Raw genomic sequence first — 14,104 nt, 5'->3', positions numbered from 1 at the left:
TGCAACCCGTCAGGATGCTCTCGATGGTGCAGCTGTAGAACCTTTTGAGGATCTGAGGACCCATGCCAAATCTTTTCAGTCTCCTGAGGGGGAATAGGTTTTTTCGTACCCTCTTCACGACTGTCTTGATTACATACTATATGCGTACGCTGAAAGGTGGTAGCAATAGTTTCACAGATTTTCAAGAGAGCTGAATATCCACAAAGGTGACATCTTCTCAGAAGACATAATCCGCATTAAATGTTATTAGCACAATCATTCAATCATTATTAGCAAATTAGGTTTAGTCTGATGGTAAGTGATGCTGATTCTAGTGAACATCAGTGCATACTCTTAGTTCCTCTATTTTCTAAGAAAGTGAACTCAAGAGTTTTGAGTGGGCTGTCGTATGGGACTTTCTAGAGTTTGGTTATGAGTAAGAGAGGGCGAGAGTATGTGGGGGATTTGTGAGGGGGTGTCTGTGTGTGCCTTCATGTGAATGTGCAAATACAAGCATGTCGGATTTTTGAAGCGAGAAAATAGAAAACTCAAAAGACATCACGGTTTGAAAAACAACATGTGCTACATTTATTGCAAAAGTATCATGAAAATAATCTCTGACATAAAGTATCCACATATGATAACCTTGGTCCAAAAATAAACTACATAGACAAAACTACAAATGTGTATACAAAAACAATTATAATTCACACAGTATTAATGTTAGAACAGTTCCACCATTTTGGTTCTAGGTAACAGAAACCTTGGTGCGCATGGATCTATTTCTGGCTTTTTCCAGTGAGAGCGAAAACATACAGCTCTAGTATGAGGTACCTTTGTCAATAGTTTTGGTAAAATAACAAGAGCCGAGAGCCATTCACCTGAGTATATATTCACAGTGGTACTAGGAGCAGACTGAGTAAAGGGGAAAGTGCAGTACAGACTACATCGGGTTCATTCTCACAGACTGTATGGTTCATGCTCTGATTCGGATGACAATCGCATCTACAGTACCACCAGTATAGAGGACGAATTAAATAAAGCAGATATCGACAGTGGGTAGATAACAACTGAATCAAAGAGAAAGAGCTAGAAACGCAATGGTATTTCAGGATATATTCAAACAAATTCAAATGCAAGCACACTGTCTTAATGTTTTAACATTCAAAAAGACACACAAAAAAGAAGAAACAAACGTTTTTTCTTTTTATTGCTAGTTTCTGTGCAGAAGTATGTACCTCCAATACATCACTAAATGACTCACAGGAAGTCCTGAGAAGCTATTTGAATTGAACCGGAACATTCTAACATTCTGACTACTTTTAGTTTGCTTTCCTCTCTTGTTACATTACATTAGAATACACAATTTATGTTTGAAAAAGTTATGCTACATAAGTTAGACCTGTTTATCCTCATATTTGATTTGATTCTTGTTGTTTTTTTTGGCAAACGCAAATACATACACATAGTTTCAAGATCCCTGATCTACCCCTTTTTTAGCAAAAATAAATAAATATACACAAAGATTGTCCGGTAATTAAACATTAGATATCGCAGTAATAGTCTGTGGCATTGGTCCAACGGTTTTCCCAAGAGTAAGCCTCCTTGGAAGTGTCAAGACGTAACATTACGTTAACAAGAAAAATAATCACTGAACTGAACAAATATAGCTGACAAACTCTCTCACACATTCCATGTAAAGTACACCTGTGGACCTGAGTGAAACTTCACGGCGATTAAGAAAACACCCTTAGTTAGGGTGGAAGTGCAATCACTGAACACACTGGCCATGTCTTTGAATAGTCTTTGTTTTGGTGCTGCCCTCTTATTGGCTTTCCATAGTCTCTCCTCCCCTCGAGGAAATACTTATTTTTTCCGTGACGACTTTATCGATTGTGCTCTGGCTTTTCAGGAGGTAGACCCTTAAAATGTTTCTCGTTCCTTACCCCTCCCCAAACGGGTAATTCTACTTTGCCTACTGCCCTTGCGTCTTCACCATTGGCCGGTTGTAGAGGCGTACAACACTAGCCCTCTCCTGATAGGCTGAAGTAGAAGTGTGCGATGACGTCGTGGGAGGAGCTGGGGCGTTAATGGCCGCCGTGAAGGCCTTGAGCAGCAGGGTGGCTTCACTCTGGTCCTCCTTGCCCTCTCGCCCTTCCAAGCTCCGGGCCACCCAGCGCTCCACTGCAGCTTCCAAATGGGCCGGTCCTGCCCCTTCAGGCAGCGTGTCCGCCTCGGGGCTGGTGTCAAAGCGCTCGACCAGCTCGCGGATGTGGGCGTGGGCATGTGAGCTGGCGTGGGCCTGGGCAGAGGCGGGGCAGCAGCTGCGCTGGTGGATGCGCAGCGAGAAGCGGTGGAGGAAGGTGTGGGCGCAGAGAGGGCAGCAGTGGGGGCGGTCGCGGGCGATGTGCAGGCGTCGGTGGAGCTTGAGGTGAATGTACTGGGTGAACTTGGTGCTACACAGCTTGCACTGGTAGGGCTTCTCACCCGAGTGGAGCCGCAGGTGGGTCCGGAGGTTGCTGGTGCTGCTGAAGCGCTTGTGACACACCTACATGAATAGGAACAGATGGATAGGAAAGTTCAGGTTAGGATGATGTTGTGATAGTGATATCATTAGAACAAACCAGGCTCCTGGGTTTCTGTGGTTGCGTGCTAGCAGGGTATGACCCGACACTCTTAGAAAAAAAGGTGCTATAAACCCATAGGAGAACCCTTTGAACAACCCTTTTTGGTTCCAGGTAGAACCCTTTTGGATCCAGGTAGAACCCTATTGGGTTCCATGTAGAAACCTTTCCCCAGAGAGTTCTACATGGAACCCGAAAAAGGATTGTTCAAAGAGTTCTCATATGGGGACAGCCGAAGAACCCTTTTTTCTATAAGTGTAGACTGCTTGTTTTGAGTTGGAGATCACTGAACCCTACCATGAAAATCAACACAGGACTGAGGTCATGATCACACCCACATAGTTATAAAAGAGTGTTCAACAAAAGCCCAGGGATTCCTTACATCACAAGGGCAGGGCAGGGTGAAATTCATACTGGCACGCAGGGGTGTGTGTGTGTGTGTGTGTGTTTTAGAGCTGAAGTAGACTGGAAAAAGCTGATCAAAACACAAACATACCGTGCACTCATGTGGTTTCTCTCCAGTGTGGACCAGGTGATGCTTCTGCAGGTGGGCTAGCTGGGTGAAGCTCTTCAGACAGAGGTGACACTGGAAGGGCTTCTCTCCACTGTGTACTCTCAGATGCACCTAAAAGAAAAAATGCCTCGGTTAGATAGGAACCCACAATAAGACAGGAATAGATTGGGCCACCAGAGAAACCAAAAGTACCACCTATAAGATCTATAAGATCCTCACCTTGAGGTTGGACAGCTGTCCGAAAGTCTTGATGCAGACGTTGCATTCGTACTTGATCTTGCCGTTCTGTTTCTTCAGGGGGTAGGGAAGGGATTTGTAGCCAGGGGCAGGTGGCGAGGGGCTGCTCTTTGGCATGTCCATGCTGAGGTTCATGGCCTCCTCACAGCCACAGGGTGACGGCAGGGGTGTCTGGTGCTCCTGCTTGGGAAGGGGAGAGAGCTCTGGGGTGGCTGGGGCCCCACAAGGAGGTGACATATTTGGGGTCCTCTCCTTCAGCCCTCCCTGAGTCGCTCCGGGGTAGGGCAGAGACACTGGGAGCAGACCAGGCTGGTGGGTCATGGAGGGGTGTGGAAGTCCATCGTTACTCGGATAGCTGCTGTACCGCAGAGGGCCTCTGGAGGGGAGCATCCCAGGGAAGGGTGGGGGGTACTGGGGGAGGAATAGGTGGGGGTAGTGGGGGCTGCTGTATTGGGGGAGAAGCTGGTAGGGGGGTTGAAGGGGTCTGGAGGGATGGTAGAGGGGGTAGGAGGACACTAGGCCCTCTCTGTGGCTGTAGAGCCCGTGGAGGTGAAGGTCGCGGGTCGGGGAGGGGGCGGTCGGGTGGCACTCTGGGAAGCCGTAGACATGAGATCCCAGATTGGGCTCTCGCTGGTCGGGTTGAGGAGAGGGGATGGGTCCCTGGTGGTCCTGGGTCACCTTCTCATTCTCTATCTTCTGGCTGAAGTCCATGATTTGGTCGTCTGGCGTGTCGGGCGGCGTGTCTCTTTCCAGCACCTCCACGTCAATTCTCTCCTCCCCTTCATCCTCTCTCTCGTCTTTCATCTCCTCCTTCTCTTCGGATTCTCTGACATCTCCGATAATGTGTTCTATAGAAGAAGAAAAACCCCAAGGTCAGACATAGTGGTTGGGTTTGAGTGTGTATGAAATACACTGTAAAGACAACGGTCAACCTTGCCAATCCACACAATAATACAACTTCCGTCCGTCCTTTGTGTTGACTTAATGAGCAATTTATTCACTTATCACTCTGCAATAGGACAGTATTGATGGACAAATGACAAAGTTCACAGTCTTAACGAAGTGAGAAGTGACTGTAGTGACGCACCACACTCGCACTCGGGCTCTCACATCCTCCCTTAGCGCTCCCTCTTATGGTAAATGATGATGACGGTTTCAGTTTTTAGATGAAACTTCAAAAGAGTTCATGGTTTCTGTCTGGCAACGATGATAGCAATGTTTTCATTTTGATGTGTGGGTGTATGTGGGTATGTGTCATGTAGGATTTGTAGTAAAACAAAACGCTTTAATTTTGGGAGGGGGGGGGGGACGTTTCTGTCGCAAGGTTTCAAGTACCGCTCAAGCATCTTTCTCAGGACCGCAGGAAGAAATGCATTTGCCATTTAGTTAGCTTGTTTTAAGTCCTACTTATGTTTTATGTGAATAGCTGTGTGGCTTTTAACTAACTCATTACTCGCTGTTTAACATAAATTTCCTTACAACCAGGATTAAAGGGAAAGTGAACCCACTGCAGGATACAATAGTGCATTAAACCGTGCATTAGTGATCATACCAAGCTTAGGCGTGAACTTTCAACTGTCACCCTTTAATTAGGCCTAGAAATTGATCAATTTAAACCAAATGTGTTTGGAGAGACTATTTAAGCTACTTTTATCCTTTATTGTTTTGTGTGAATTTAATTACTACAGTCTTTATCAGGGTTGTCCCCAAGTGCGGTGGAGTACACAGTAAAAAGGACTGTGTCAAAGCAGTTGGCATTGTAGCCTAGTCAACATTAGTCAACAGGTTGAATGACTGTGCAATGTAATTATAGTTGAAGAGGGCATGTCTCCTTACAGAGTTTCTGGCAACAAAACTAGTTGTCATATAATGAGTGGACAACTTGCCATACCTGAATGTACAGCTGACAATGACTCACGGACTTTACTTGACCAGGCATTGTTGAGATGACTTTTCTACTCCTTTTGAGAAGTTCCCTATGTTGTGTAAGGAAGAGTGAGTGTGTTTGTGTGTGTGGGTGAGCCGTCTCCTACATTGAGGCAGGTGTAGCCGTGTATTGTGTTTTGTCAGTAAGTCTCTCACCCAACCATGACTCAGGACATATTCCAGAACAATGCCATCCGCTCCAAAAAGGGGACAAGAAAGGAAATGGTTTCCGTCACACTCAGTCTCATTGTTTACCATCTAATGAACTCAGATCTTATCAATATGAGGGGGGAAAAAAATACTCCTTTGAAGACAATAATCATGAAAGTCTGTGATCGGACAAAAAAATGGCTCAACTTTGTGTCATCTTATCGAGCAGACACACACACACAGAGATTTAAACCCCCTTTAAAAAAAAAAATCTGATATAGGTATGAAAAGAAAACTGTCTCGCTGTTCATCATCGTTTCCACCTAGAGACAAACATACACACCTGACTGTCTTTCACTACATTACCCTCTCACTCACTAACCGTTTTTCATTGAGTGTCATAACATAGAATAGGGCTTTATTTGTAGAGCCACAGAAAAGAGAGAGCTAGAGAGTAGATGGAAAAGCAATTCAAGGAGAGAGAAAGATGAGTGCAGAGGAGAGAAGAGTAGAGGATGGGAAAGACGAGGGGAGAGGGTAGAGGAGAAAGAAACAAGGAGAGGAGTTGAGGAGAGTGAATAGATGAGAGGAGGGCAACAACAACAACAACAACAACAACAACAAAAATCAAAGATGGCACTCACTTTGCTTGAGCTCGTCACCTGGTTGGCTGCACAGTCTCTGGGCGAAATCTTGGCTGTACCACACCAGCAGCTCCTGCTTGGGCTCCACGGGCCGGCTGGTGTAGAAGTAGACGTCACGGCCATTCTGGCACGCCACCAGGTTCTGTTCGGACAGCGAGTGCGCTGGGTTGACGTAGCGCATCCAGTTGCTGCGCTGCAAGTCATAGCCATCGATGAAGTGGTATAGCTGCCTGCCGTTATAGATCTGGGAGGGGAAAGAGGGGAGAGTGAAATAAGAATACAATGCAATAATAGAACCCGCGCCCACGCTTGTATTTAAAACATAGTGTAACATCAGTTAGTACACAACTTTGTAACCGATTGACCTCTACTGTATTGTTGCATTCACTCATGACTGAAACGTTCACTGTAGCAGTTGAGCTGCTGAGCTGACAAAACATTGTCACAGTATGTCGATAGAAAGTGTAGTTCACCTCTGCCATGTACAGAACAGTCTCCTATGTCCTCTTCTAATGACCTGGTTCTTGTTCCACCTGGGTTGTTTCTTGAGTGTGTGTCCCGCGCACTGTGTGTGGGTTCCTGAACTACTGTCACTGTCTGGTGTGAAATCAACGCTGTCACTGCTTTTATCAGCTGCTAGTTAGACTGACGGGGAGGGGGCAGGGCAAAGAGTTTGAACGCATGCCCAGACAGACAGACAGACAGACAGACGTATTTTTTTCTCTCTCTCTTTCTCTTTCTTTCTCTCACACTCTGGTTGGGGGGGGTTTCTCTCAACATGCCCAGACTTGAATGGCTGCTTCCCACCAGGAGATACAGCATATCACAATAATGTCAACCATAGGAATTTCCATTACATTTCCTCACTTGCCAAGTTGTCAATCACTTATTATATACAGAGTGCCCTGTAATTGTTTTTACTGGCATCGCTTAATTAAGGAAATGTAAGAGGGGTTGTGTTGGCAGACCCAAACACACACAAATAGATGGTGGCACGTGCTCACAGGCACACACACTCACACACGTCACACACCTCCACACCTGTCCCGTGAGAGAGTGTTGACATACTCTCGAGGCGAGTCAGACTTTCACCAATTTGCAGTAGTAGGACAGGACGGATCGGGTTTACAGGAAATGCCAGAAGGAAGGTGAAAACGTAGGACAGAAAGCCCTAACAGGGAAACGACTCAGAGAAAACTCCTGAATTAGGCAAGTGACCGCCGGGAGACAGAGAGAGGATGAGGGTGTGTGGGAATGAGAAGGAAGTGTGTATGAGAGAGAGAGAGAGAGATAGGGGAACACTAACAATCACTTCCTATATGTCATACTTGTTGAATGGGTTGAATGGGACTTGAGCGCTGGGAAGGATGCAATTGTTGCGTGCGTGTAAAGATACACAACTTCCCCAAAAATCTGTCCAAAACCCCTGAGTACCTATGGGCTTCTGAGCAATGCATTTTTTGTTTCCTTTTAGATGGGAAGTGACTGACTTGGTGTGAAACTGTTTTACCACTTTTGCTTCTTTTTCCAGGAATAATTGGAGAAGAATAACTAGGACGATTTTTGGGTCGAATCTCTTTTCCCCGCCTCTTTTGAGAAGCAGTTCCCATATCTGCTTGTTAGGTAAGGTATTGAGATTTCTCCCCTAGAACCCACTGTATAATTTCATTCACCTGTTTTCATGGCTGTACTTACCAACCAGCTCTTACATTCTCACCTCAGAATTAGACGTTCAAACGTCAAATTTCGAAGTTGGTCCAAAGTCAAATTTGTGTGTAAGGCATTAAGTTCTGGCATTGACTCAGCATTTTTAAGTTTGGGGTTAAGTTCAGGAATTGACTACAAATTGTGAAGGCATTAACTCAGAATGGTTAAGGTACGGGCTAGGGGCTGGGATAGGCTTAAAACAAAACATATCACTGGATAAGCACGTGCAACCTTTGGAATCAGAGGCAGATGCTTACACCCATCCACCATCCCTGTCCACAATGCCCTAGCAAAACCCAAATCTACTTGAGGGTGACAGCGCCCACTGTTGCCCCTAGTGGCCGGTTTCCACATCATCTCCCGACAGCTTGATGTCAAACCGTGTGTGTGTGAACGGTTATTCCGCTAACTTACCCTCCAGAAGTATTTCCTGTTGGCCTGTTTGGGGACGTTGTATTTGGTGTAGATGTCACCCTGCAGAGGTCCGAACCGAGTCCCCTGAGGAATGTACTCTTTGCTGAACACGCCTGTCACCTAAACACAAGACAATACATCATCAAACAGTTAGCCTTAGAACCAGATTTCAAGATGACACAAACAGATCTGGGACCCATGCTATCAAACATTAGAGTCAGTCAAACAGTGCCAGTTCCTTAAGACAGCTTTGACCATAGAAATAGAGTTATTAGAAGCATGAGGGTGCTGTCAATTTGCTGTGGCCTGAGGAACTTTTTCTGTTCTACCAATTTTTATTTTTATGGCCTTGACATGTTGACCCAGACAGGAGCTCTGATCTTCTCTCCAGAGCTCCAAGGTGACTCGCTTTCTTCCTCTTGCCTAATGAGTTAAATGAATGAAGGGAATTGCACTTTCTCTGACCTGCTTCTCTCACCTGCTGACTGTCCTCATAAACGCCATTGACTTAAAGCCAATTTATGCTTGACCCGACAATGTGGTTGGAGGAGCCTCCAGAGCCATGCAGAGGCCAAATTGAGCTCTGTACCGCATCGCCGTGCACAGAGCAAGTGATTTAACAATGCGGAGGGGTCCGTATAGCTCTGCATTGACAGTATAAACACAAACTCATTTCCATGACAACTTACTTCACCGCAGCTCTGCTCTGCTCAGCAAAGCTCAAGAGGTATAAATTCCCTGACTTCTGCGGAGGCCGTGTTGCAGTGAACGCTCTACGGCCGCCGCAGACGTTGGATTGACCATGCAGAGCCTTTTACAGGGACAGAGACAGAACATAAATGACCTAACTCAGCTCACCGCTGCCCCCGCTGGTGAGAATGACCACCAGTCTCTGTCGTGCCTGTCGTGCCTTTTTCTGGTACGTGCTCAATGTCTACACTCTGACTCGGAGTTTACCAGACTCAAGTTACACACTTATATGACATAAAGAAAAAGACGCATCCACAGTTAATTCAAGAGCTGGGAAAAGGAAACAGGGAAATAACTACGGTAGACTTAACTCTCTCCCCTGAGCCTTGACGGCCAGGAATAGCAACCTGACTCATACTTCAATAGGGATTCTTTAGAAAGTACTGGAAGTTTGAATAAGGCACAGGGGACACCCACGCTTGGCAGGGAGCATCGGTGAGACGCACCCATAGCTTGGGGGTCTTAAGGGGCTTTGTCTTGAAGATCTGTTGAGTCCTGGCCAGGGGGTGACGGAGGGTGAGACGAGAGTGAGTGTGACAGGGACATTGTGTGGCCCCGTTTTAGCGTGACTAATGACTGAGCTGCGACAGGGCTGCTGATTAACGACCGCTCAGCCAGGTTTATAAGAAGACGAGGAAGAAGGAGGGAGGGGGGAAGGAGTAGAGGAGTATCACTCACTTCTTGACTGGACCACGCCACCACTCTCCCTCCCACCTTCCCCCCCTAACTGTCCCAGCTCGGAATAGGTCCTCTCGCAGCCAGGAAATACGGCCTGTGACGATGCCTGCCCTGCGCCCCAAACGAAAGTTAATCGTTGGAGACTAACCTACTTACCCACCTCCTCCCCTCACCCGCTCAGTCCCGCTCAGTCCCCCCCCCCCCCCCCCCCCCCCCCCCCCCCCCTCTTGGCACACTTAGGAGTTACGAAGAGCGTTGGAAGGAGGAGTGGAAGGGTGGAGTGACCCCTCTTCTACTCTGACCAGCCAAATCCTTCCATTCATGGTCTTACGTGTGGCCTCAGCTGTTTACTGGAATGGCTTCCCACTAGATGATGGAACATTGCTGCGGGGACTTGCTTCCATTCAGCCACAAGAGCATTAGTGAGGTCGGGCACTGATGTTGGGCTTTTAGGCCTGGCTCGCCGTCGGCGTTCCAATTCAGCACAAAAGTGTTTGATGGGGTTGAGGTCAGGGCTCTGTGCAGGCCAGTCAAGTTCTTCCACACTGATCTCGACAAACCATTTCTGTATGGACCTCACTTTGTGTACAGGGGCATTGTCATGCTGAAACAGGAAAAGGCCTTCCACAAACTGTTCCCACAAAGTTGAAAGCACAGAATTGTCTAGAATGTCATTGTATGCTGTTGCATAAAATATTTCCCTTCACTGGATCTAAGGGGCCTCACCTGAACCATGAAAAACAGCCACAGACCATTATTCCTCCTTCACCAAAAAGTATAGTTGGCATTATGCATTGGGGCAGGTAGCGTTCTCCTAGCATCCGTCAAACCCCGATTCGTCCGTTGGATGGTGAGGCGTGATTCATCACTCCAGAGAATGCGTTTCCGCTGCTCCAGAGTCTAATGTCGGGGAGCTTTACACCACTCCTGCCAACTCTTGGCATTGCGCATTGTGATCTTTCTGTTAGTCAATAATTACTTGGTGAACAACTGAAAGAATCCCAGAATTCAAAAAGTAGTGCTTTTGCATAATCGGCAATCGCCATGACTAAACAATGACTGGTAACAAACAATGGTTGGCAAGGACTAATAAGTACGTGTGAAGTCCCGATAGGTAGTTCATAGGTTTTATTTTTAATTAAATTGTCATGTGTCTGTTTCCTGTTGATTGACACACCCTCTGGCACAGTGACCTTTATCGGGAAAAACACACACACACACACACACACACACACACACACACACACACACACACACACACACACACACACACACACACACACACACACACACACACACACACACAAAGGTAAGATTCCAAGACATAAAATGGACATAATGCCATTATCAGAAAGGGAAACTTCTCTGAGGGTACACAGCTAGCCTTACCAAAAGACTGTGACATGTTTGGAATACTTTACATGTGTGTTTTAGTGAGACACTCATATAAAAAAAGTTGTGCTTACAAGTGCAAGTAATGTAGCCGTCTTGCATGCAAGTACAGTAGAGTTGAGGGTCACTTTGCCTCTGCTGAAACAGGAAAAGAGCTCTCACAACCTGGTGTGAAAGTGAAGTATTGCACTGTGTATTCAACTTGCTACATCTGGTTTGGCTGATGGTTTGTGTTTGTGAGGGTGGAAGGAGACTAACAAAGTCACAAAAAACCTTACCATGCGTTCATAACCACAGTTTTCACACCTCTCGCAGGCCTAGGCAGAAAAAGCAGCAGAGAGGGGAAGAGAAGAGACGCTCACAGCTAAAGGAGGGACATCTAAGAGTTGCTTGGGTGAAAATACTGAGAGAAGGAGGAAGGTACCGTATGCTCACTTAACCACACGAAAAGTGAAGAAGACGGAGAGTGAGAAAAGTGAGAAGTGTGCGAGAGATAATTACAACCTGTTTTTCCCCCCCAAAAGAGAGAGACATCTCTTCTGCCACAATTGTAAGTTCACTTTTCACAAGAGCGCGGTGTACATTTTAGGACACCCTCGGCCTAAAACCTCACACCTCAGATCCCTTCTCTAGTGAGTCATAATAGGGCCATGCCAGTCAGCTGATTCACTGACACTCATAGCCTGGACATATGGTGTAGAAGGCTGATTCACTGACACTCATAGCCTGGACATATGGTGTAGAAGGCTGATTCACTGACACTCATAGCCTGGACATATGGTGTAGAAGGCTGATTCACTGACACTCATAGCCTGGACATATGGTGTAGAAAGCTGATTCACTGACACTCATAGCCTGGACATATGGTGTAGAAGGCTGATTCACCTAAATGGAGGAAAACGAGGGGTGGAGATGGGAGGGGGAAGGAGGGCCAGAGCGGGAACTGTTGATGTGATTTTACGGCTCAGGTTGGATCTCCTGGATGCAGCTGTGCTGGTCCCTGACCTCTTGTTAAGTAGGTGGATGACTACCACGGGGTCAAGATACCATGAGCCTTATGCCTGTTTGTGGTAGGAAGATCCTGGCAGTGAAGAAACTAAGGTGATTGTGATGCGGTATGGAAAAGACACATAATGACAAGGTATTTGTTTCAGTATTGCAGCGACCTGTTCACGGAAATATGTGTGCGTGTTGACCCAGAGACGTGATTGGAGTACTGACCTAGAGACTTGGTAACGGTAAAGAGGCTCTGCGTTTTTACCGGCACACACACGACATGGCCATTGTAACACTGAGCAGAGCAGGAATGGAATGGAGCAACTCTTGCTTGCACCAAACACGAGCCTTGGCCACAACTTGTCATTGACCGCGGGCTGTCCCAGATTCATTAAGACTTAATCAATAGAGTATGTAAGAAAGACATTGTGCATCACAGTAAAATGTCAATACGCAAACATGCGCTTGGCTGTGAACGTGTACTGTATTCCCCTCCTGGTTCTAAATCTGGCCCAGAAATGCTGATTTAAATGTGACTTCTATTAAAGTTCCTACCTCATTCTCTGTGCTGTACTCAAAGGTGAGGTTCCGGGGTATGGACGTCATGGCTTTGGGCACACCGAAGCTGGGGTCCGACACCTGGTCAGGGACAATGTAGGTGCAGTTGAGGGCAAAGTCGTCCTCTCGCCACTCACTCATATCTGGGGCTGTCTCCAGCTTCATCTTAACACTCTTTGTGTTGATCCTCTCTTCCCCGCTGGACTTGGTTTGGGTTGGGGTGCGTCGGTACGGTGTTACTTCGGTGATACTTCGGTTTTTCATGGGGGCCCTCGTCTTTAGATGCGTTGGTTAAAGCTTGAGGTCTGGAAGAGAGAAAAGGGAGAGAAATTAGTGGAATTCCTTTGCCTTGCTTCTTGTTGTCACTTGTCATTGTCACTTGATAAGCAACGCACTGTACTGTGAGAATTGATTGAAAGTGACTTAATCCCACTGCATGATAGGGTGTTGACAATGTTTGTCGTCGTCAATATAATCCACGGAGCAGCAATATATAGCAAAAAAGGCAACAGAACCACTGAATGACAAAATGATCAGCAATGTAATTCAGCCAAAACATCATCAAGCTCATAAGTTATTGTTCAATACCGGAACTATGAATCAAGTCAACATGCTTAATTTCACCAAAAATCTATGCAGCTTTTCCATTCAACCCAGCAAAAATATTCAACATATTCCAAGCCCCAATATTAATCTGAATATCGGATGATCAAATCCAATCCAAATCCTAGTCCATCAAGTAAGTGTAAACAAGTCAACTCCATTTCTCAACCCCCCGTTGATGACCATGAGCTATTTTCCCAATCCAAACTCAATCAAACCCAAGAGGTCAAGCCCATTCGGTGTTGTTCATTCACGGTTCATTCACTCAGCATTGACTCGAATACAAAAGTTCACGATTACTGTATTTGACATATTGCTTAAACACCTTCCTTCTAAAAAAAAAAAAAAAAAAAGGATTGTCATTCAGGCACAAAATAGGATGCAGTTGACAATTACTTTTAGACAACCATTTTGCTGTGGGAACATCATCTCTTTGGTAAGGTCATCCCTCTCCGCCTCCCTTTCTCTTGTCTTCTACTATTTCCAGTGTCACTCTCGCTTGTTTTTTCCAGGAATTCCTCCCTGTAAGATCCTTCGGGTATCCAGGCTGTGCCCACTTTGCCTCTGCCACCAAAACTCCCGAGCCACCGTTGGGCAATGCTTTTTTACCCCATCCTCTCGTCCAATGAGAAGCCGCCGTTGGTCATGTGACTGAGAGGATTAGTTGGACGTGCGACCAATTGACACATAACTGGTGGCTTTGGACAGTTGCCTGAATGTGACCATGCACACACACACACAAAGGAACACCCCGGGGCCCACGTAAGACATCTGAATTAATGAAAGAAAGAATAGCAGATGGCTGGCTTGTGGCCACTGACAAAGACACTGATAGACTTTTGCGTGGTTTGACCCTTAACGAGCAATCTGATCTGGTGGAACAACGTCCTCAGCCTACAACATCTTGGTCTCCTCAATCCCCCAGGTCACAC

General features: G+C 46.3%; 1 protein-coding gene across 3 annotated transcripts; it reads right to left on the bottom strand.

Annotated features, from left to right (window-relative positions):
* Positions 1-543: 543 nt before the first annotated feature.
* On the bottom strand, positions 544-13,710 carry LOC110511601 (PR domain zinc finger protein 1-like). Of its 3 annotated transcripts, none has more exons than XM_036971425.1 (7): positions 13,580-13,710; positions 12,567-12,874; positions 8,196-8,315; positions 6,075-6,318; positions 3,337-4,202; positions 3,100-3,228; positions 544-2,527 (listed from the first exon to the last, which is right to left on the bottom strand). In XM_036971425.1, exons 2-7 carry the CDS (start codon positions 12,831-12,833, stop codon positions 1,955-1,957), a joined length of 2,199 nt encoding a protein of 732 aa, XP_036827320.1. In that variant the 5' UTR covers positions 12,834-12,874; positions 13,580-13,710; the 3' UTR covers positions 544-1,954. The 3 variants fall into 3 exon arrangements, with proteins under 3 accessions (XP_036827320.1, XP_036827319.1, XP_036827321.1); XM_036971424.1 differs by having other exon boundaries at positions 13,569-13,707; XM_036971426.1 differs by lacking the exons at positions 8,196-8,315; positions 12,567-12,874; positions 13,580-13,710 and adding an exon at positions 6,548-8,110.
* Positions 13,711-14,104: the final 394 nt, after the last annotated feature.

The sequence above is a fragment of the Oncorhynchus mykiss genome, chromosome 32 (assembly GCF_013265735.2).
Source record: "Oncorhynchus mykiss isolate Arlee chromosome 32, USDA_OmykA_1.1, whole genome shotgun sequence".
In the NCBI taxonomy this organism is placed as follows: domain Eukaryota; kingdom Metazoa; phylum Chordata; class Actinopteri; order Salmoniformes; family Salmonidae; genus Oncorhynchus; species Oncorhynchus mykiss.
Note: the sequence above shows the minus strand (reverse complement) of the source record. Positions and strands in the feature narration are given on the sequence as shown.